Raw genomic sequence first — 21,237 nt, 5'->3', positions numbered from 1 at the left:
TCTAAGACCAACAACCAAGTTTTCCCTTCAGTAACTTAGAATTCTTTTTTTTTGTGAAAGCTGCTGCTGGGAAGGTGAAGGATTGGAAATAAGGACAGTAGGAATATACCAACAACCCTTCCCAAATGCAATGCAGGACACTCTTGGTTCCCTGACTAACTCAGGTACTGCAAAGACAGCAAAGTATTAACATTGGTGCAGGTGAGCTGAACACCTGACCTGCCAGAGGATATAATTCACAGGGCAGCTGGTTAAGTTCTAGATTGCATTTTGGAGAAAATCCTGATCCATGACTCCACCAAAATCACCACTGCTATCCTCCCTCCTAACCACAGTTTGCATGATGTCCCTTTCAGAAGTCAGCGTGCGCTGTCTTAGCCATAGCTTATTATCTGTCTCCTAGTACATTTTTAAATTAATCTGTGTTCTTCTTTTCTGCAATTTCTGCATGTACGTACAGGCAAGCTCAGAACCGTTTAATTAATCTCCGCAGACCCCCACCCCAGTTTTTCCTACTCACATTAGCGACCCATTCTGTTTTTTTCCCCTTTGCACACAGTGTGGAAGGAGCTTCTCTGCCCCTTTAAGCATCTAGTCAATCTGACTGCCAGCCAAAAAGACTACTTGTCTCCTGCTAGCATCCAGGGGAATGCCCTATCACTTTTTCCTGCAGCGTTTTGGAATTGGAATAAAGCCCTTGCAGCCGTGGGACTCCACAGATCTCATGGCTGCTGCTGTCTCCTTTCTTGCCTCACAGATGCTGCTCCCCCACTCACACCCACCCAGAAAAAGCATGGCTCTGCAAACAACCCTGCAAAGCTGCAGAGCAGAGAATCACAGAATCATAGGGAACGGAAGGGATCTCTGGAGGTCATCTAATCTTTAGGGACAACAGAGGGAACACATGGGAGTTTTTAAGTGACGAGACCTGTGTTGCTTTCCCTTCCCACAAACTGTTTTTAGCCCTTGTGGGTTCTCCTATGCTGAGTGCCCTGGGACTTACCCACAGGTTGCCATCACAGGGTGAAGTATTTCTGGGAGCCGTGAGACCGCCAACCCATTAGGTTGTCCCTCACCTCCCATGGGGATGGCGTGTTTCAGGGATGAGGAGAAAACCCACTGGCCGCATGGCTACCACATCCTCCCACTCACTTCCCTGCTGGCTCCTTTTCCGCCTGCTCAAAATTCATAGGAGGTGAACCCAAATCTCTCTATAAACGTGTCCTCATCCCTCTCCAAGGACCATCAGGTTGCCATGTCTAGGAGACTAGGAGACACAGACTAGGAGACCAATGTGATTCCCCAGGCTGGGCACAGCCCCTGGCCAGCATCTGTGGGATCTCATGAGGAGGTCCCCATTGAAACCCATGATCCTCTAGACCACATGTAGACATCAGCATCACTCAGCCTGCCCATGCTAAATCCCCGTGAAATAAAATTGATTTACAGCATGCCTGGTAGTTTTTTACCCTTTCCTGAAACAGTATGGAGGGAGCAGTGCTTGGGTTTCACCAAGATGGTGTCAGAAGGGCACGCTATGACACGCGAAACACCATGGGTGCAAAAACACAAGCCAGCCCCATCTCCAGGACTCCTATCCTGAAGCTACACAGTTCTTCTAAAGGTTTAAGAGAACTGTACAACCTGAAGGGCACTGAATGCCCCACACTTCAGGAATGGAATTTGATACAGGGTGTGCAGATGGGGCCATAGCAAAGCTCAGAAGCGGAGGTGCGAGACTTACCCGTGGATAGCGTGGATAGAGTGAGGCTCGTAATGGTATCGTCCTTCCTGGTGGCGCATGTCAATGGGCAAAGGAGCGTGGAAGGCCGGAAAAATGTGCTGCGGCACTGTGGAGGGGAATAGAAGAAGAAGAAGAAAAAAGGGACTTCAAAAACTTTTCCTTTCCTTTTAAAACAATTTCAAAGGCACTAAATCTCCATGAATTTCAGAGCGAGAGCAGTGCAAGACAAGGGGTCTTCATGATATCAGCGCTATCATACACCAGAGAAGTGGAATGAATAAATAATCAAAGTCATGCGGAGAAATCCTACATCTTCGACATAAAAGATCTCCAACAGGGTTTTTGACAAAGACAAGCAGCTAAGCGCTCTTTGAACTCGAGGAGATTATAGGAAGCACCAAGGAAAACTAGACTTGCAGCGCGAATCAGACTCAACCGAGCCTGGCGGGACCCGGACCCACGCCGTCCCCTGTGCCCAGAGTGGCAGTGAGCACCTCTGCTGAAGGTCTGGAAACATTTACCTAAAAACCAACAGCGAGAGCAGTGCTAATGCAAACCATGAAGGCATTCAGAAGTGGCTCAGAAATGCCTACTGCCAGCTTCTAAGAGAGGAGCCCAAATTGCTCGCGCTTGTAATCACTTGAGGCCCTATTTTTTATTCATTTGAGAAGCTTGTTTCATCTTTGATGGAAAGATAAAGTGGTCTCAAAAGGCAGAGAACACCTACATTGACTTATTAAATCTACAGGTTTTAATATTTATTATTGACCCCAGAAGTTAACGGCGAGAATACTTGAGCGAGTTGAGCCTATGGAAAATTCATCGGGTTATTTCTCCCACCGCCCCCAACTACACTGGGCCTTTCCTGTAAAAATTACTGAAGCCAAAGAAACGCCATTAACAGAGGCTCAACCCCCGCTGGTAGTGAACCATGACTTGCCTCTGTGACACGCAGCATCTCTCTGCAGAGCACCATCCGAAAGCCAAGCGCCAAAGCTTGGGCTCAATCTCTCGCTGAGGCTGAGCAAACTCCAGCAGCGCCCAACTCTTTTTCTATCAGTCTTCAAATTCAGCCTCTCACCCCTGTGAGTCCAGCTGCCGTGGAGCTACGCTGTCCCCATCCAGCGAAGCTGTGCTCCTCTTGCACTTCCCCTGGGAGAGATCCCCACGCACGTCCTTCCCTGTGTGTCAGCCCCCAGCTCTGCAGCTCCTGGCCCCATCGCAGCACTCAGTCCCCAAGCACACGCAGCACAGGCGCGGCAGTGGGAGAAGTGAGAGCCTGCACACAAACAAGCCTCCTGCCAACAGTGCTGAAAGGCGTTAGGCTAAGGCAGTCAGGCTGGAAAGTATTTAAGGCTCCACAGCAGCCTCACGCTCCGTGCTCCGGCGCAGGGCTGGCACCGTGCACGCCCCGATACACTGGGAGCATTTTTGCAGCTCGCCTGATGTCAGGACACAGTAGGGTAACTGTTAGCTGCTTCCCCCCTCTGCACCCCTCCCCTCCTCCCCCAAAAGCAGCTCAGGCAGAGAACAAACTTGCATCCTTTAGGATTTGCTTTGGCAGGAGGGAGATTCACTCTTTCTTCATCCCAGGCAAGGATGATCCCTTATGTGAGGACACTTCACTTTAAAGGGCAGCCAGTGTTTTTCCAGGTCAGAAGCAGAGCAGTGCCTGCTCTCACCAAACCACACTCAGCCCGAACCACTGCCCAGGCTGGCAGGGACCAGGAGCTGCTTCCCTCCTCAGGGACACTGCTGTCCTCTGGACGCAGTGCGTGAGATTGGAGAAGAGGGGCGAGGAGATTTCAATGCCCAGGTCACCCTCTGTAGGGCCAGGGCATCCTTGCTCTGCTCCCAGGACAGGGGTTTTTACTCCTAGCGTAGCCACAAACTGTCTCAGCACAGCCACTCACCACACATCACAAACACCTTCCCCAGCCAAAGCTGGGCTTCCTGCAGCACTCATTCCATAGAGGGCTCATGAAGACAAACCCAAAGGAGCAAGGACTTTCCTGCATTCCTGGTGCCTACCTGCATAGCCCTGCTGGAGTGCCTATGGGTCAGGTTTGGCATCTTCTCAAAACAGGGTGGTGACACTGCCTGGATGGGGCAGGTCCATTTTGGTAGCCACAAAATGCAGGGAGGTACAAGGCGATGGGCTGACACTGCTGGGCATCAGGGTGGTGTTTTAATGGCACAGCTTTTATCTTGGCCAGTTTAACTCACCAATAATGGCAAAGCCATTAGCAGCAACGGGCCAAATGCTGAATCTCTTAAGAACGAGGCAAGTTATGTCTTGTTTTCATACGATCATAGAACCGCAAAATTAAGTTGGAAGCAGCCCTTAAAGGTCATCTAGTTCAACCTCTCTGCAACAAAGAGACACCTGCAGCTCCATCAGGTGCTCAGAGCCCTATTCAGCCTGACCTTGAATGTCTCCAAAGACAGGACATACACCACCTCTCTGCGTTGGGTGACCCCCCTTTGTGCTGTCCCACTTTGAGTCCCTCTTCTGCTCCTCACCCTGGGAGAGCAGCAAAACCAACCACCGCCAGTGCTGCTCCTTTTTCTCCTCTTCCAGGTGCTTGGTCAAGAATAATGAATGGTTTTATAGGCAATCAGCTTCCAATTCGTGAATATCCCCCCCTGCCTTGCTTCTCATTCCCAACACTCCTGATGAGGAGGGCGAGCTGGCAGCAGGACAGCAGCGTACACTGCTAACAAAGATGGATGCTTTACATGTAGGAGTTAAAGAGACAATTATATTCAATTACTTCAAGTAAGTCACGTTGATGTATTCCTGAATAGCCATGAGAAGGGTGATATAATGATTAGGGCAATAAATTTGCCAATTTTAATCTAATCAAGGCAATCTTTTGTTTAGTATTATCTGCCTTGTGGTGGCAGAGGATTTACTAAACTCAAGCAATCTTTGCAGATTTAACCTCAAAGCTGCCCAATTAGTACTGATGATGATTGTTTTACACAGCGCGAGGAAGCTTTTAGCAGGAGAAAGCTTTTTCCCAGGAAGAAGCAGAGCCATGCCAAGCTTCTTTGTATGGTGCACCACTAAGGGAAGGCACAAAGTGACATCCCAACTCCGTGTCCTATAGCTCTGGGACAATAGAAAAGAACTTGAGAAAGGAAGAGAAAACCAAGGATGTGGTCTTTGGAACACCAGAGGTATTCAAGGTCAGGTTTGGTCAAGGCCCTGTGCAGCCTGACCTAGTGGTCAGCAACCCTGCCTGCAGCAGGGGGGTTGGAACTGGGTTATTTTTAAGGTCCCTTCCAATCTCAGCAATTCAATGATTCTGTGAAGAAATCCAAGCAGCACACAAAGGGCAGGGCCAATGGAAAAGCACAGTGTTTCACACAGAAATAACATGGCTCCTCATTAAACTATGGCATGCAGCTCTGAGGTGAACGCACACCGATGAGGCTGGGAGGCCCCACCTGCCCCCAGCTCCTGCAGGAACGCGTCTGCTCCGCCGCATCGCTCGATTAGGGGGAGATGCTGCTACCTGTCCCCACTTGTCAGGGCTGATTTTCTGGCCAAGGTTTATGAGCAAGACACGGACCTCCCACTGTTCTATTCTCTTCCTCGCCTATTCAAAGGCCAGCCAGCCCTCTGGCTTCAAAGGGGAGAGATATGAAGCAGAAATGTACGTTTAAAGGGGATGTCCCTTTGCCGAAAATCCCAGGAATCAGGGAGGGAGGCAGCAGAAACAGGCATTTTTTGAGGATGATGTAGGCTTTTGATTATCTCTGCAGATAAACCTGTGCTTCAAGAAAAACACATGCGGCATGCAGGGGTTTGTGCAGCAAGCAAAGGAGATATTCTTACAGCACCCACAGAAGCTCTTCTTTTTAAGCCCAAAAAGAAGAGTTTGGAAGGGTCAAACAAACTTTTTATATTCCAAATATTTCAACCTCCACACGTAACAACTTAAAAAACAGGCAGCAGAAGAAAAGACATCAGTCCCCATACTACGGAACTGGATTTCACTTGTGGTTCACTTTCATAGAATCATTGAATATCCTGAGTTGGAAGAGATCTACAAAGATCGAGTCCAACTTGGTAAAAAATAATCTGCAAAGCTCTTGTTCCTGAAAACTAAGAGCAGTCCCCAGCCTCAGGGACAGACTTAGATGGGGTAATCCTAAACATGCATGCACTTTAAAGGACCCCCTTCAACTCCCTCCTGCAACTGAGCGCTGCAGCACAACCAGGGTTTGGAGACACCCAAAAGCCCCCCCACTTCTGTGCCATCCAGTACATGCAGAGCTCCTGGAGGCTTACCTGAAGGGAAAGCCATTAGTTGAAGAAAAACATAAAAGACTGCTGATAGAATAATTCAGTACTAATAATAGTTTTTCCAACAATTCTGCAAAGCCACCTAAGAAAGTGGGAAAAAGCAATGTTGACCTCTTGAGAATGCTCCTGGCTTGATTTCCTATGATATTTATGATGCGTGGAGCATAAGTTTCATACAGGGATGAAAAGCTGCCTTGCCAAGATTCACAAAGCTCCTTAGGAAGAGAATCAAATGCTCACACGCACTGAGTCCCAGCCCTTTTTCACTCAGTGAGGGCTGATACAGGATATAGTAACACAACTTGCCCACAGTCAAACAAACAGCAGGTTCCAGAGCAAACCTCAACCACAGCACGTAGAAAATGCAACTCGATCTGAAAAAGGCTTCAGAGCCCTGCGGCATTGGATTGATTTGGATTAATGGGAGAAAAACTCCAGACAACAGCTCACGTGATCCTGTCACTACAGTGTCATCAGCAGCTTTGCACAAGCAGCTGACCCAGAAAAACTGAGAAGAGTATATCCTAGAAGATGCTTTTTTTAAGTCCCTAACTTAAAGAGATGCATCTTGGTATCCAACAACTCTGCGGTGGCAAACATCACATTCATTCTGAGACAGCAAACTGCAAAGTGTGCTCTGCTCCACAGCCTTCATTCTGTGATCTTTCTTCCACTGTAACTGCACTGGGCTCAGTGGGCTCTGGATGGGAAGAGGAACCCACCCCTGAGCATGTGGGTGGCTCCCGGAGCCCCTTGGGTTGTCCAGTGTTGTGCTTGGATCCAGCAAAGTGCCTTGGGCCATAGGTGTCAGCAAGGGAGATGGTTTTGTGTTTATGTGACAACCCCAGAATAAAGATCTCGCTGTTTAAGTGAGTTGAGCGAATGAATAAGCGCAAGAAAAACATCTTTGCTGAAAGCACAGCCAAAGTTAATGCACCATTAATAATGGCCTGGGTGAATTATTGGAAGAGATAATAGGGTTGGGGTCAGGGAAGGTCCGAGACAAAGAATGGGGAAAATTGGGTCACAGAAACATGACGGAGCAGATCACACTGGTGAGCCTGTGGGATTCTCCTCGGATGAAGTCATGTGCTGCTGCTGAACAGCGACTGCTCTGCAGGGACAGACATTCCCACCACCACCGTGCAGCAGCCGCTGCCTCCCAGCCCCACCAAGTGCTGCCGTAGAGCTGAGCCTCCACATTCTGCTGCTTTGCATAAGGAGCCCAGCGTGCGCTTACCTCCGAGAAGAGATAACCACGCAGCTGCCGGCTACTCCAGTCTGCATGTCTGCAAAGTGCAAAGCTGTGTCGAGGGACAGCCGTGCTCCTCAGGTGGCAGTGCTGTGTTCCAGGCGGAGCCATCCCCAGTGCTTCTGCAGCCTCCAAAATCACAGCGTGGTCTGGACCGGCCGGGAGGCTGCAGCCTTCACTCCAGCTTGCCCAATTACCAACTAACCTCGCTGTGTCAGAATTTCCCCTCTTTAAAATGGAGATAATAATACCTCCCTACCTCAGAGGTTTGGTTAATGTTTATACAGCGCTTTAAAAATGATGTGGTAATTAAGAGCTCAGTATTATTATATCAACGTGTATAATAACTCCAGCAGACAGCACCGTAAACAAGGCTGCACGGTGCATGCTTTTCTTTTGTTTGGCTTGTTAGTATTTGGTTTGGTTTCCATATGGCATACTTCAATTAATATTGGTTAATTATTACACCGTTTTATTTATTATTACCTGCTCAGTGGCTTTGGTAACAATAAAAGAGGAACTTCACAGGTAAAATAATAGAGAAGATTCAGTCTGGTGTGCTAAGAACATTAAGGGAAGGACAAACGGGAGCCAAGTTTCCCATTCAGGAGAGCAATAAAGAGAAAAACACTTTACGCTGTTAAGAAAACCAGTGGCTCAAGTAATGGTAACTGCCTCGTAGGCTCCAAATGGGACTACCCAACAATCAGACCATGTGTCAGATATAAAAATAACTTGCCTCTCTTCATCTATAAAACCACAAATAAAGCCTCAAATCAAGAATGGTATCACCAACACCTCAAAGCAGGACAGAGTCCATGTGACTTATGACTTTACACTTGGAGGAACTGAGGCACGGGCATGGAGAGTGTGAAGCCAAGGATGTGGGCTTTGGGTGCCCATGGGGGATGCCATGCTTATTTTACACAGAAGGAAGCACATTTCTAGGTTTGCCTGTGTAATAAAAGCTGTCATAAAAGCTGTAAGACAACAAACTGCTCTCAGGAGCTCTCATGAGATCCCAGGCGGCCCACAGAGTTGGCCAGCCCAGTGGCTCAATCCCACATACATTCATTTCTTCCCAGATCAAGAACTCAAGAGGCATGAATGGAAGCAAGAGTCTTGTTCAGGCCCATGCCTGCCCTCTTTCCTGAAGCTCCCAGAAGGGCTCTTGAAGCTTCCTCCTCTGCACTGCAAGACTGCCATTAGGGACATTAAACCTGTCAGTCCTTTCCTGGGCAAAAGAGTCGGAACAATTACAGCGAGGCTAAAAATGGCCTTTTTCTCTCCATGGAAAATTCAGATTAAAAATGTAAGAGTTCATTGACATTTTCTACAGCAAAGATGACTCTTGTCATTAAGAAATCAAACCCTGAAATCCCTCAGTTGCTGTCTCCTGCATGGGTCACCACCATTCCCTCGGGGCACCCCTTGGCCAGGGCATGGCAGGGATGTGAGGACAGCGGGACCTCAGTGAGGTGCTACCAGCAGGGCTTAGCAGCACACCTCAGGTGCAATTCAACCTGTTCAGTTCTGGGACACTCAGCCTCTTGGTGAGAAAATTAAGATTTTCTGAAGCCTGCAGACAGCTGTGTGGAAGTATTTAAGACATTCAGAAGGGCATCTGTGAATAAAAGCGATGTATTATTTATTATTCTACAAGGATTCCTGGAGTCTTTAGGTTACTGCTATGCAGCAGCCCTGCAGGGACAAACTCTTATTTTCTTTATCCATCTGGGATGGATGAGTAAGGTGAAAGATGGGGAATCCCACAACAGGGATTATAAAATATTATGGGTATCTGCCAGCACAGAATCATAAAGGTTGGAAAAAACCTCTAAGATCACCTACTCCGACCATCCACCCACCACTGATACTGCCCACATCCCTCAGTGCCACAGCTCCACAGTTCTTGAACATCTCCAGGGACAGTGACTCCACCACCCCTGGGCAGCCTTGTGCCAATGCCTCACCACTCCTTCTTTCAACCTGAACCTCCTCTGGTGCAGCTTAAGGCCATTCCCTCTCGTCCTGTTGAACCTTCTGAAACCAACTGCTGAGAATTCTCGCTTTCTGGGAATATAAAAATAATTTTATAAGACTTTTTCTGCTGAGCAGACCTTGGATTCTTCTATGGGACAAAACGCACTGTCGGCTGTGTGACAGCACATTCCTACCTCCACGCTGATTTCCAGAGTGAGTGTTTCCCACTGAGGCTGGCTTTCTGTTAGATGAATGAGGAGCTGCAGCTACTGAACAGCAGAAAACAAAACTGAGAAGGCTTAATGCAGCTTATTAATTCCACAGGTCTCGAGCTGCAAATGTTGAGAGTCTTGAAAATCACTTAATTGCCCGGCTGACATGCCAAGATGTATCCTGAGGATGCTGCCAATCTGACGGTTATTAACAAACAAGGCGGCCGCAAGCCCTGACTTCACCGAGATCCTGGGTACTTCTCATGTGCCGCATCCCAACAGGAAGTACTTAATAAGAATAATAATATCCCGAAAGGCCAACCTACGGCAGTGCAATTAAAAAGCTTTTCTGTCTCACTTTGAGGGGGAGAAAAAAAAAAAGAGGGGGAAATTAAAATCAGACAGGAAATTCCACTAGAACAAGCTGGCTTATGTCCTAATAACACCAGGCTGTGCCAACTCCTCCAGAAAGCAGAGGGAAAGGAAAAAAAAAAGAAGAAAAAAAAAAGAAAAAAGAGAAAGAAAAAAGCAGCCCTCTAGACTGACTCGATCTGAGGCTACATTGTGGAGTGGCTGCGGCTGCAATTCTAAAGGGAGGAAGGCAGTACCAGCAAATAAAAGGCAGTTTGCTTTGCTAGCAAGTTGCAGTTTTATAATGTAACTCTTGTATTACAGCACGACCACCATTGCTTTGTGGAGAAAGCACATGGCCTGGGAAGCTCAGAGGGCCAGATGGGTCCTTGGGGCTTGTTCTCCAGCAGCTGCTGCGAGAGAAAGGGAGAAGAACAAAACCAATCCCCAGCAGGCAGGAAGGCACCCGGGGCGCAGGGGCCAAGCAGCTGGTAGCTTAGCTGTGCCAGCCTGTGTGGGGATGGCCTGTGTGCCCGCTGAAGGGGAAAAATCAGGATCTCAAGAGCATCTAAGCAAACACATAGACCCCTCAAAAACACACATCAACAGGAGAAAGCGTGCCTATGAGTTTAGGGAGAAGCTTTCTCCGCGTTGTTGTCATCCTGCCCCCATGGAAGCCGGAAGCATCCTAATGGCTGCCTGGGCCTCCAGTTGATGCAGCAATTTCCAAAAAAGATGGACCAATGGAGTCTGCCACTGAGTGCCCTGGGATCAGGCCAGTGAATGGCAAACTCTTTCACAGCAGCACCTTCACATTAAGACTCATATCACAGAAGGAACCACATCCCTTAACGTGATTATTGGAGGCAGCTGTGCTGCTCTATACAGCTCAACTGCTCCGGGATTTGACTTTGCATCCAAGCAAAACTTTCCTCAGCTCTCGAAGTGCAACTGCTTCTGATCATCCGTATATGAGGATAGGTTGTGATTTGCCATTTGGTGGAGGTGTTATGGAGAAAGCATTATCTGGCATTAGTAACCAGGAGGAGCCGTAGCTCCAGAGGACATGCTGTTGCACACCTTGGTTGCATCCAAGCCCACAATCTCCACAGGCAACATGAATAAGGATGGAGCAGTTCAACAAGCCTCAGACTGCTGTCAATCACAATTCTGCGAGAACCAGAGAGCAAAAATGGAAAATGCAAAAGGAAGGAGAATGTTCTCTGAATTACAGTTCAAATCTGACAGTAAGTCTAGCAGAACCCTGGCTGTACCTTCCACTCACGCACACTGAAGCTTACATATGAGCATCACCCCAAATGAATCCCTATTAGCGGGACTACTGCCTTTAGCATGCAGATGGAGCCTGCCTCACCCCCAGCCACGCACTCGCACCCCTTCCTGGAAGTGGCAATGGCAACCCCACACCCAGCCAGCTCAGGGAGCTCACCCAGCTGAAAACTAACCACCTGAAATTGTATTGCACGGGTTTTTGGCTGGATCAACTCCCTGAACCAGTTTATCTGGAGACTGCTGGTGCTAGAATGAGCAAAGAAGGCACATAGGTTGCAGTCCAGCCACCACTTCCAGCCCAGTCACTACTTCCAGCCCCACTACTGCTGAAAACAGCTGTCTTGACCTCCCCTGGCCACTCATCCCTACATCAAGCCACCATTACTTTGGGCAGGCTGCTTTTGTGTGGCCGTGCAACTGAAATACAGTGTGCCCTTCCTGAAGGCTGGTGGTCAGCTGAGTGAGCTCCACGCTCATGGCACAAACCTCAAGTGCCTCTGGGGATGGCCATGCATCCGTGCATGCCAAAAGATGCATATGGTAAAGTTGGGCTGAAACCAAATCACAGAATCACAGAAAGGCTGAGTTTGGAAAAGACCTTTGGAAGCCACCAAGTCCAGCTACCACAAGCAGGTTGCCCAGGCCCACATTCTGAAGCTAACTAAGGAGACTCCACAGCCTCTGTGGGCAGCCTGTGCTATTGCTCAGCCACTCACACAACACAGAAGATCATCCTAATGGGCTCCAGACTGTGCCCATTGCAGTATGTGCACACTGTACATCTCCACATCCATCAGGACGGATGGATTTGTGTGACAGCGCACCAGGAGCTGCTGGCACACACAGCCTGCACAACTTGCAGGAGCTGGAAAGCAGCCTTAGAGAAGAACTCCCAGGCACATGCTTAAATGCTGTGCAAGCACAGGTGTTGTGCCAACAAGAGCGGGCATGCAGCCTGCTCCGGGCACAGACCTACCAGCACAATCCCTGCCACTGCAGGGCTGTCCACTGCCACTGCAGGGACATCCAACCTGCCACAAAGCCCTCCTTGGTCCTCCAGGAGCAGGCTGTGCTTCAAAACTCAGCTGGCATTTCCAGTCTCTCCGATCCAAACCACAGAAGCAAGTTTGCTTTCTTTATGCATATGCTCCTCCAGGCACTGAAACAAACCAAAATCAAACTGTTTCTATAGGCAATAGCTTGAAAAATTTCCCCTCCATACGAAAGGTCTGTTTATACCATTTGTAAAATCGAACAAATCAAGTCTGGAAAAACCCCATATGGAGCCTGCTGTGCGTTGTGACCAAAGTACTTTCTGGAAATGGAAGCAAAGAAGTAAGTCTGCTTTCTGCCAGAGACGTGACAAAACCAAGCTGGGTATTTTGCTTGCATTTACACCCAGGTGTTCAGCATCTTGGTGGCCTACAGAAAGGAATTTCGGGAGGTTCCACTCTCGCTGACATCAGTCCCCAAAGCACTCCTAGCACATAAAGACAGAGAGGGCAGCACACAAAGTGGCTTTTCTCCATGCTTGCAGCAGCACTTTGCTCCCAGCCAAGCACAAGGGCTGAAGAGCAGGGGTGAGAAAGTTATCTATTTCACCCAGCTGTGGTTTGGGTGCAGGCTAATAACCACCATGTATCATCCTGCCTTGGTCTGAAGATGTTCCAACTGGTGTTAAAAATGGTCCTGGTGCAGCTTGCAGTGGATTCTCTGGGCAGCTCATGCGGGTTGTTAGCATGCTGCTTGTGTAATGAGGGTGCTTAAGACGGGAAGGGGTCTCTGGAAGGTCCTGAAGAGTGATTGCAGTTCAGGAGACTCACCCACCTGGCAGCACGCTGATTTATGGCCTGCTCAGTTAATAGCCCTGCTTAACACAGGAGTTTGTCGAGATTAAGTAATTGCCTGAAACAAAAAGTTTATTATCTTTAAGTCTCTGCTGATGAATGACTGGGTGTTGGAAGAACCATGTGAAAGATCATCTGCAATTCCCTCCCACTTTAAGGGGGAGGGGGACAGAAAAATAAGATTTTTGAAGACCAGCTTTTCCAAAGCAGTGTGGAAGTTCACCATTTACACTGAAACACGATCACAGACACTAACAGGCAGTATCGGCTGCCACGTAATAAATAGCTCAAGTAATAACAGAGCTCTGTGATGCATTTTTTCCCAAGAATTGCAAAATGTTTTGTAAACCTTAATTAATACCACCCCTTGAGAGATAACCGATCCTGTCACACAGCAATAAGATTAGGAATAAATCAAGATGCAAAGCTTGCTTCAGTTTTATATATACCTCAGTGGCCTTTCCCATCCTAGAAAAATCTGGAAATCTTCCAGTCTAGAAAACAATACAAAGAAGTGTGAAGTTAAAAGACGCCACATGATAAACCCCACTGCAGTTATTGCTGTTTCAAGGTTAATCTGCTCGATCACGCGCTTACACTGTTCCATGATGCTGAGATTTCAAGTGCCCTTAATCTGGAGGGTGGCACCAGAGCCCAGCATGTTTTTGAAGGGCTGAGGCATGAGGTGCTGGGATGGGCAGCAGCCCTGGCCCCAACCTCGTGTGTTCCCACAGCCCCGTGCCAGCAGCACAGTCCCTCCTCACATCACTTTGAGGCAATAAAATGGAACTTGGCTCCAGCTTTCCCCAGTGCCTCTACTATTACCTATTAATCCAAATACAGATGGTACAGGGAACACTGAGAGGCTTGCATGAAAGGATGTGCACTGAGAGAATGCAAACCCTAAAGAGAAAGAGGATGAGCTCTGCAAGGCTCCCTCGGCCCCCACCATGCACTCCCCTGCTCCCTGGCATATTAATCAAGAGCCTGATGAGATTCCTTTTGAAATCCCCCAAATGATTTCTGCAGACTTCAGTGGCATTTGGATCAGGCTGCAAATTCAGAATAAATCATAAACTGGCTACATCTGCCAAGTTTATTTCTTTCTTTTCCAGGTTTCAGAACAAATCCATTTTACTGCTGGGAAAAAAGAAAAAAAGCAGAACCCCAAAACTGACAGGAGTTCAAATATCCTGTATCACTCCCCATGTTAATTCAGTCAGTCAGTCCATCCCACAATTTCGGGAGGTGAAGCAGATCACTCAAGCCAGACCAAAACACAGAGCACATACCATTTCATTTACACGCACCTTGTTATACAACACAGCCTGTGCAAAGCACTTTCTCTCAGGCTAAGAGTTACACTCTGGAGGACTAAAGTTTACCACTGGCTTAAACATAGCTACAATAACCCAAAAGGCATCTGCTGGGAGACAGTGTACCGATTTCTGGCACAGGCTGCCCAGGGAGGTGGTGGGGTCACCATCCATGAAGGTGTTCAAAAACACTGGAGATGTGGCAGTGAGGGACACAGTCAGGGGGCATAGTGGGGATGGGCTGATGGATGGACTAGATGATCTTAGCAGTCTTTTCTAACCTTAATGAGTCAATAATTACCACAGCTCCCTTTAAAATTCAAAAGCAAATGATTACCATTTTCCTGGGTAGATTGGCAGCAACTTTGGAGATGCTCTTCTTATTCAAAACCTGTCTGATTTTAAAGGATGCACAAAAACAAATGACTTCAAAACGTGGCCCCAATCAAAAGAGCTTTGTGGCAGCGGGATTACTTTTAATGACACAAGGGACTCTCAAACAGGTCTCTGCAACCCCATTTTTTGTGTAAATTGAGATGGTTTCATTAATTTGAAGCTAATCTAGCACTGGCAACAAGTTCCCTGCTTTAAAAGACCACATTCAACAGCCGAAGTTCGCAGATTGTGCAGTACTTGCCTTTACTGAACAGAAGGAGCTGTTTCCCCCTCTGATCAGAGCCTGACTGATGTGAGCTGATACCTTCAAGCTCACCTGGGAGAGCTGCAGTACAGGAAGCCTCCGATGGCAAACAGATGCAGACACCATTTCTGGTTTTATTTACCGATTCGCTGTCACTGCTTGCTGAAGCAATATTAGCACTAGTTTTGAGTTGTAAAGCCACTACTTGGTTGGATTTGATGATCTTGGGGGTCTTTTCCAACCTTGGTGATTCTATGACATGTAACTCATATGGCACTGTGTTGGACTTTGCTCTCATTTTTATCCTTATTCTGGCATAAAATTAGAACCAACAGCAATGCAGCAATACCTGTAGAGGCCAACAAGCAAAGTATCCAGCCTGGTAGGAGAGGCTCAAGAGAGATCCTGGGATTTGCTTTCACCCACTGCTTTGGGGCCATTTCAGGACGGGAACAGCACAAACACTTGTGTGCTCATTTGATGAATATGAAATGGGGGCAGGTGGAGATGCAGCTCCATTTTTTCTGGGCCCCTGAACTAGGGCAGAAGCACGACTGGGCAGATTGAGTTCTTCATAAACACGGTACCGGCAGATCAAAACACACTGCTTCACTGACAACGTGCTTCTAACTCTGAAACAGAGACTGCTATCAGGCTGTTAGTACAGGCACTTCACTTTGAAGTATCGGCTGTAATTCTTCCTGTTTCTCTCCTGATTCTGGTATTTGTTTGGCTCTGCTTATTTCTGTAAATTACCTTCCCTATGTCCTATTCTGCACAGCTCAGCCTGCAATACACCAATCCAGAGTGCTGTAGGTATATGTGCCCTCTTTTTGCACCCTGCTTTTATCATGGGTGATATTTCCAAAAAGGAATCCAGGTTTTCATCCTTGGTGATGGCAGATCTAGGCTTTTCCCATGAGAAAATCCCGTGCAGGTCTTCTGCTTTCCAGTGACTCATTGCTGTTGCCCTGCTGAGAGCTCCCCTTGTGCGTGGAACCTGCCTGATGCAGTGTGGTGTTGGCAGCTGCTAGCAAGCTTCCTGGGCTGTCACCTGGATGTGATCCGTGAGACAAGAGATTACAGTATGATTCCTGTTTACAGAGTAGTTCTTATCACCTGGCATTTGCCTCCAACTTCTTGATAGCTCATAATCCAGGCTACGTGAGTGCTTGTCTTCTGAGCCTGTAGCACTCTCATTACATTTGCCTCATATCCTTCTGGAAATTGGAGGTGAATTGGAGGTGGATGAATATGGATGAGGGACACAAATCCCATTTCACAAGGAGTGACTTAGTTCCTTGGGAACTGCATGCACCAGGTATGCACCAATATGAAACCTCACCAGGGTTTCTGAGGAAGAAGGGAAGCACCAGACTAACCCATAGTGCTGATGAAGATGACAGCATGTGTAACCACATCAGGGTTCCAAAGCACCCTGCCACATTTCTACAGAAATCAGCCAGCAAAACTTATCCTACAGCATGCATTTAGGAAGAGATGGGGGAGAAGAAGAAGAAATTGGACTGGGGTGGCCATGGTGTCAAGGAAGGGGAATACAAGAGTTTTGTGGAGAGCTTCCTAAATTATTGATGGAACTATAATGGCTACAAATTGCTGTTGCTATGTTTAATTATTCACACCCATTCCTGTGAGATTTTCTGTTGGTCAGCAAACAAGTTTGTGGCCACAATTTTCTGGATTACTGGGTATTCACTGTTTGTCAAGGCATGTTCTTGTCTTACCTCCCTTTGACTCTCCCATCTACTACCAACACAAGCCACAACAGTATCCCTTAAGAGCTGTGCAAATGCAGCTTTATCAGCACATGAAGTGCTTATTATCATCATTATTAAAGTGCTGGGACTACAGCTCAAGTAGGGACCTCTGCAGCGCAACCCAAATCCACAGGCACCCTGAGCAGGCTCTCTGCTGGCAGACACCACAAGCTGACATATGGCTGGGAAATTCAGGCAGATTGGTTAGCATAGTTTCTTTCAACTCAAATAGCTATGTGATCATATAACAGAAATCTGTTAATAAATGGGCAAATAAAGGACATTAACTGCCCTGTTGTCAAACCAATGTTCACCTTCAACTACACAACACAGATCACAGAATCACAGAATTACCCGGGTTGGAAGGGACCTCAAGGATCACATAGTTCCAACCCCCCTGCCTAGCAGGGCCACCAAACATACACATTTACTAGATCAGGTTGCCCAGGGCCCTGTCCAACCTGGTCTTGAACACCTCCAAGGATGGGGCATCCACAACCTAACTGGGCAGCCTGTTCCATCATTTTTGCAACACTTCTATCTTTTTTTTTTTTTTCCAACCTGCATCTGATCCCAGACAGCTCAATTCATTAACTGTAAGTCCAGTTTTGCAACACTTATGTCTTGTAATGCTGCACTTTGCAAACACTTCCATGGGATTAACGGCACCAGATGGTGCTGGATGGCAGATTTGAGCTTTTGAACAACAGCCCTCAATTCACAGAAGCAATGCTGGGCACCCTTGCCTCCATCCCATGCAGCTATCCCACTCTTTCTGCAGTCTGAACTTCTCAGCGATGCCATGCAGTCGTCCCAGCCCTGGTCCTGCAGGGCCAGGTCCAAATCCATCCACACCAGGTGCATCACCCACACTCCAGCTCTCCTCCCATGGCTACATGGGTTGCTCTGCTGCCTGCACCATGATCTAAGCCCTATCCCATGTGTTCAGGATCATTGCTGGGCTGCTGGGCAGGGGGAGGAGCACAGGGCTGACCTGGCTCTGGGAAAGTTTGGGATGACTCCTAAGTAAAGTTTTGCAATTTTGGCTCCCAGTGGAAACAAAAGTGGAAACAAGAAGCTCATTTTTAGCACCTCACCTCAACTTTGGTCTACGATGTGAAAGGCAAGTGCAGCGCTGCTAATATCTTTAGCCACATTTAGTGAAACCTTTTGACACCAAGGCTATTTTTATTAGCTAAGTGCACTACACATGTATCAGAATGCAAGTTTTATTGCTTACAGTTCAGCCTTGCAAAAAGCCTTTTCCAATCACTGTCTGTGACAATGATAATCCGTAATGACGTGGGGAGGTTCAAATGCCTCCCAGCAGCGCCTGGCAGTGGGAGCAGCCCCCCTCATTGCCTCCCCCCATCAGCCTCCACTCCCCCACTCTGCTCCTCATGCTGTAGGGCTGCAGTTACAGCCCAGGTCTGGAGACAGAGATGTGTATTTAATTAAACACAGGCAGATTTCCTTTGCAAGCCATGCCTCAGTTTGCCCAGCAGCAAAATGGAGAAAAAAGCTGCTGTCAGTTTTACAAAAAACTGTAACAACGCCTGCGAACTGCTTAAAAGAAAGCTTCCACAGAAGTGCATGCCTATGTAAAAGTCTTAGTTTTTAACTGTTTGCAATCAGATGGGATTCCCTTCTTGCCTATTCTGGAAATGCCATCTCTTACATACCAGCAAATTGCATCTCACATGAGTAAGCGCAGTTTACAGCGATACAATCTTAGAGCCTAACACCCTCAAAGCATCACATGCCACACCAATATTGAGAAACAGGGAACTTCAACAGATGCAGTCAGACCGCTCGTGGTGGGAGTTCAGAGACAAATAATTCAACCTTTCATCACTCTCTAATCCCAGGAAAGATATCGAGGTTAAACTGCTAAGAAAAACACAGGGAGTGTTAAGCAACTTGGATTTCACTTTGGAAAGGCATCATTAGCCTGCTAGCACCAGTCACCCACTTGAAGAACTTGTACCTACAGAAATGGCTCCCCTTACGTGATGCACAACCCACAGAGATGTGCTTGCTGCCTGCAGCCCCTACATGGGCCGCTTGCTGTAATTGCTTCTTTATTGTGAGCCACCGCAAAAGGCTCCAGGCGTTCTCCACGGACCTCGCCCTTGATCTGGGTTAAGATACTCTGACCCGTGATCCTTTATAATAAATGATATCCCTCAGTTAAAGAATGCTCCCTTCAACAATATGGGCCTGCCCTCAGGAAGTGGGGAAGGAATTTTCCTGTAAAGGCAGATTAAGGAAATTCCACGCAAATTTCATGCATTTCGAATGATTTTCTGAACCGTGACGAACCAGCTTCCCCTTGCAGGGATCCTGATCTGGGTTGTTGCAGGGGACAAATTTAGTTGTTGCTTCCTTGGTGGCAAAGCACACTGTTTTTCTTGGACTCGGCACGCCAGGCTGAGCACAGCGCTCGGTGCCGCTCATCCCTCCAGCACTGCCCACCCTCACACACACACACAAACGTGTGCACCTCACTGATCATAATGACAGGAGATGCGCTCCTTTTTCACCTCCAGGTTCCTCCTCAATTTCTTCCTTAGAGGAATCCCAGCTTGCAGCGTGCTACTAGCACTCACCAGTGCACCTAATTGAGCCCTTTACTTCACCTCTCAGACATCACCATAGCTCTCGGGCACCCCAAGGTGCTCTTCTCCTGGCCATGCACCATCCCTCTAAGCATCTTTCCCTGTATATCAAAGCTGTGCTTCCCCTGCACTTTCACAGCTCAGTCCTTGTTTGTGACCTTCAGCCAGCACCCTCAACAAGGTGTCATCTCACATCATCTTGCTAACCAGCATCAAACCAAGAAGTAGCACAGAACCGTCATTAAATTTTTGCTGCCTAAAGAACGTGGCCATGTTAGCTGGACAAAAGCCATTTTTTCCCCCCTCACTAACAGGAATCCTCTGAGACCACCAAAGTTTTAAAGCATTATGTCATTATTTTTTTCTTTTTAACAATGCATACAAAATACAACTTTTAAAAGTTTTCTCTCAGTTCACATCAAAATGCCTTCCCGAGCCTCACGCAAATATCAGATGAGAAAACCTTCAGCTTGTGCAAAAAAACAGGTCTTAGGAATCTTTTACACGCAGCGATGCTAATGAGACTGTAGCCACAAGCAGTGGAGGCAGAGGAGAACAGTGCTGCAGTGTGTATGTCAGCCCTGCTGCGTGCTTTCAACAGAGGAAGCAAATAAAATATTTTTCCAGGCTACTGAGATGGTAGGATGGTAGAACAAACCCCTGCCCAGCTCGGCATCTTAGAAAATATAAAAATATAAGCAATTATCAATTGTCATTATTAAAGTAGGTAATTTGCAGCAGTGATGCTGTTTTCCTTCCAGTCAACATCACAGTAACTGGTACAGGAAGGGGTGTTCTGAAAAGGACGCAACTTCTTTACTCTGAGTAAATCATTTGAGATTTTGAGTTCTCATTTTACAGAGAAAGTTTTGAAAAAGCAGGCTGTGGTTAAAGGCAAAGCCACCACCAACACGCTAGCAGCCTGATGTAAACTCTATTGAAATCAATGGGAGTCTTTCCACCGACTTCATTGGGTTTGGGATCAAATCCTCAAGGAGAATAAGCTATTCTGTAATATCCATTATCATGGAAGGCTTTGTCCTGGTAATTAGATGCTGGGAGAGCACGAGGTGATTGTTGGGTGTGATGATCACTCACCCATGGAGACCCACACTCAACACCCACTCGGGCCCCACTCAAAGATAGGCTGTAGGTTCCCACCATGCCCGCCTGCCCCCTGCCCCATAGCCCTGATGCCAGGTAATGCAACTGAGCAGGCAGAGGTGGAAGCCTAGGTATCTGTCTGAATTTACCTGGCCCCAGAGCTTCTCTCGAGTCCTCTATCTTCCCAAGAGCCATCATACACACAAGGCAGTATCACAGCAAAAGCAGGCAGCCATCGGGGCGCGGAGCTGCACAAAGCCCTTCTGTACGGCCCAAGGCAGTGTGCGAGCGTCATCAGGGCTGACTACACAAGGAGCATGCCTCCGTGTTTACATCTCATTTCTAAAGGAAAACATATTGCTCCTTGGGGGATACAGCCAGATGAGGTGCTGCAAGTCCCCTGCAAGCAAAACACAAACAGAAAGGGCAAGTGATGCAACAGGGATTCCCACCACGAAGCAATATATTTGGCTTGCTGTGATTATAGGACTGTGTAGAATTCACAGCCCACAGAAAAGACAGCACAGTCCAAAGCTTCAGGGGAGATCACTGAGGAGAAAAAAGCAAACAAACAAAAACCAAACAAAATAAAACTGAGGGTCCAGTTTCTAAGATGCATCCTGCACTCATTCATTAAGGAAAAAAAAAAAGCCCCACACAATAAACCAAGCAAAAAAAACCCCAAGCAAACAGCATCATCCCATCCTAGGGGGCAGAAATACACCAGAACCTGAGCAAATCCCAATCATTCAGACCTTCTGAAAGCCACAAAGAAGAGCTCCTC

At 47.5% G+C, this 21,237-nt stretch overlaps 1 protein-coding gene across 10 annotated transcripts in view; it reads right to left on the bottom strand.

Annotated features, from left to right (window-relative positions):
* The window catches only part of GLI2 (GLI family zinc finger 2), a 187,188-nt gene that overhangs the window by 59,451 nt on the left and 106,500 nt on the right, over positions 1 to 21,237 (bottom strand). For all 10 annotated transcript variants that reach the window (XM_085553241.1, XM_015868814.3, XM_015868812.3 and 7 more), the window contains one exon: positions 1,745 to 1,850. In XM_085553241.1, the coding sequence (XP_085409367.1) occupies positions 1,745 to 1,850 (106 nt within the window). The remainder of the gene's footprint in view (positions 1 to 1,744; positions 1,851 to 21,237) is intronic.

This window comes from Coturnix japonica, chromosome 7 (genome assembly GCF_054131305.1).
Source record: "Coturnix japonica strain WE chromosome 7, WE-NBRP24, whole genome shotgun sequence".
In the NCBI taxonomy this organism is placed as follows: domain Eukaryota; kingdom Metazoa; phylum Chordata; class Aves; order Galliformes; family Phasianidae; genus Coturnix; species Coturnix japonica.
This window is presented reverse-complemented; position numbering and strand designations above follow the sequence as displayed.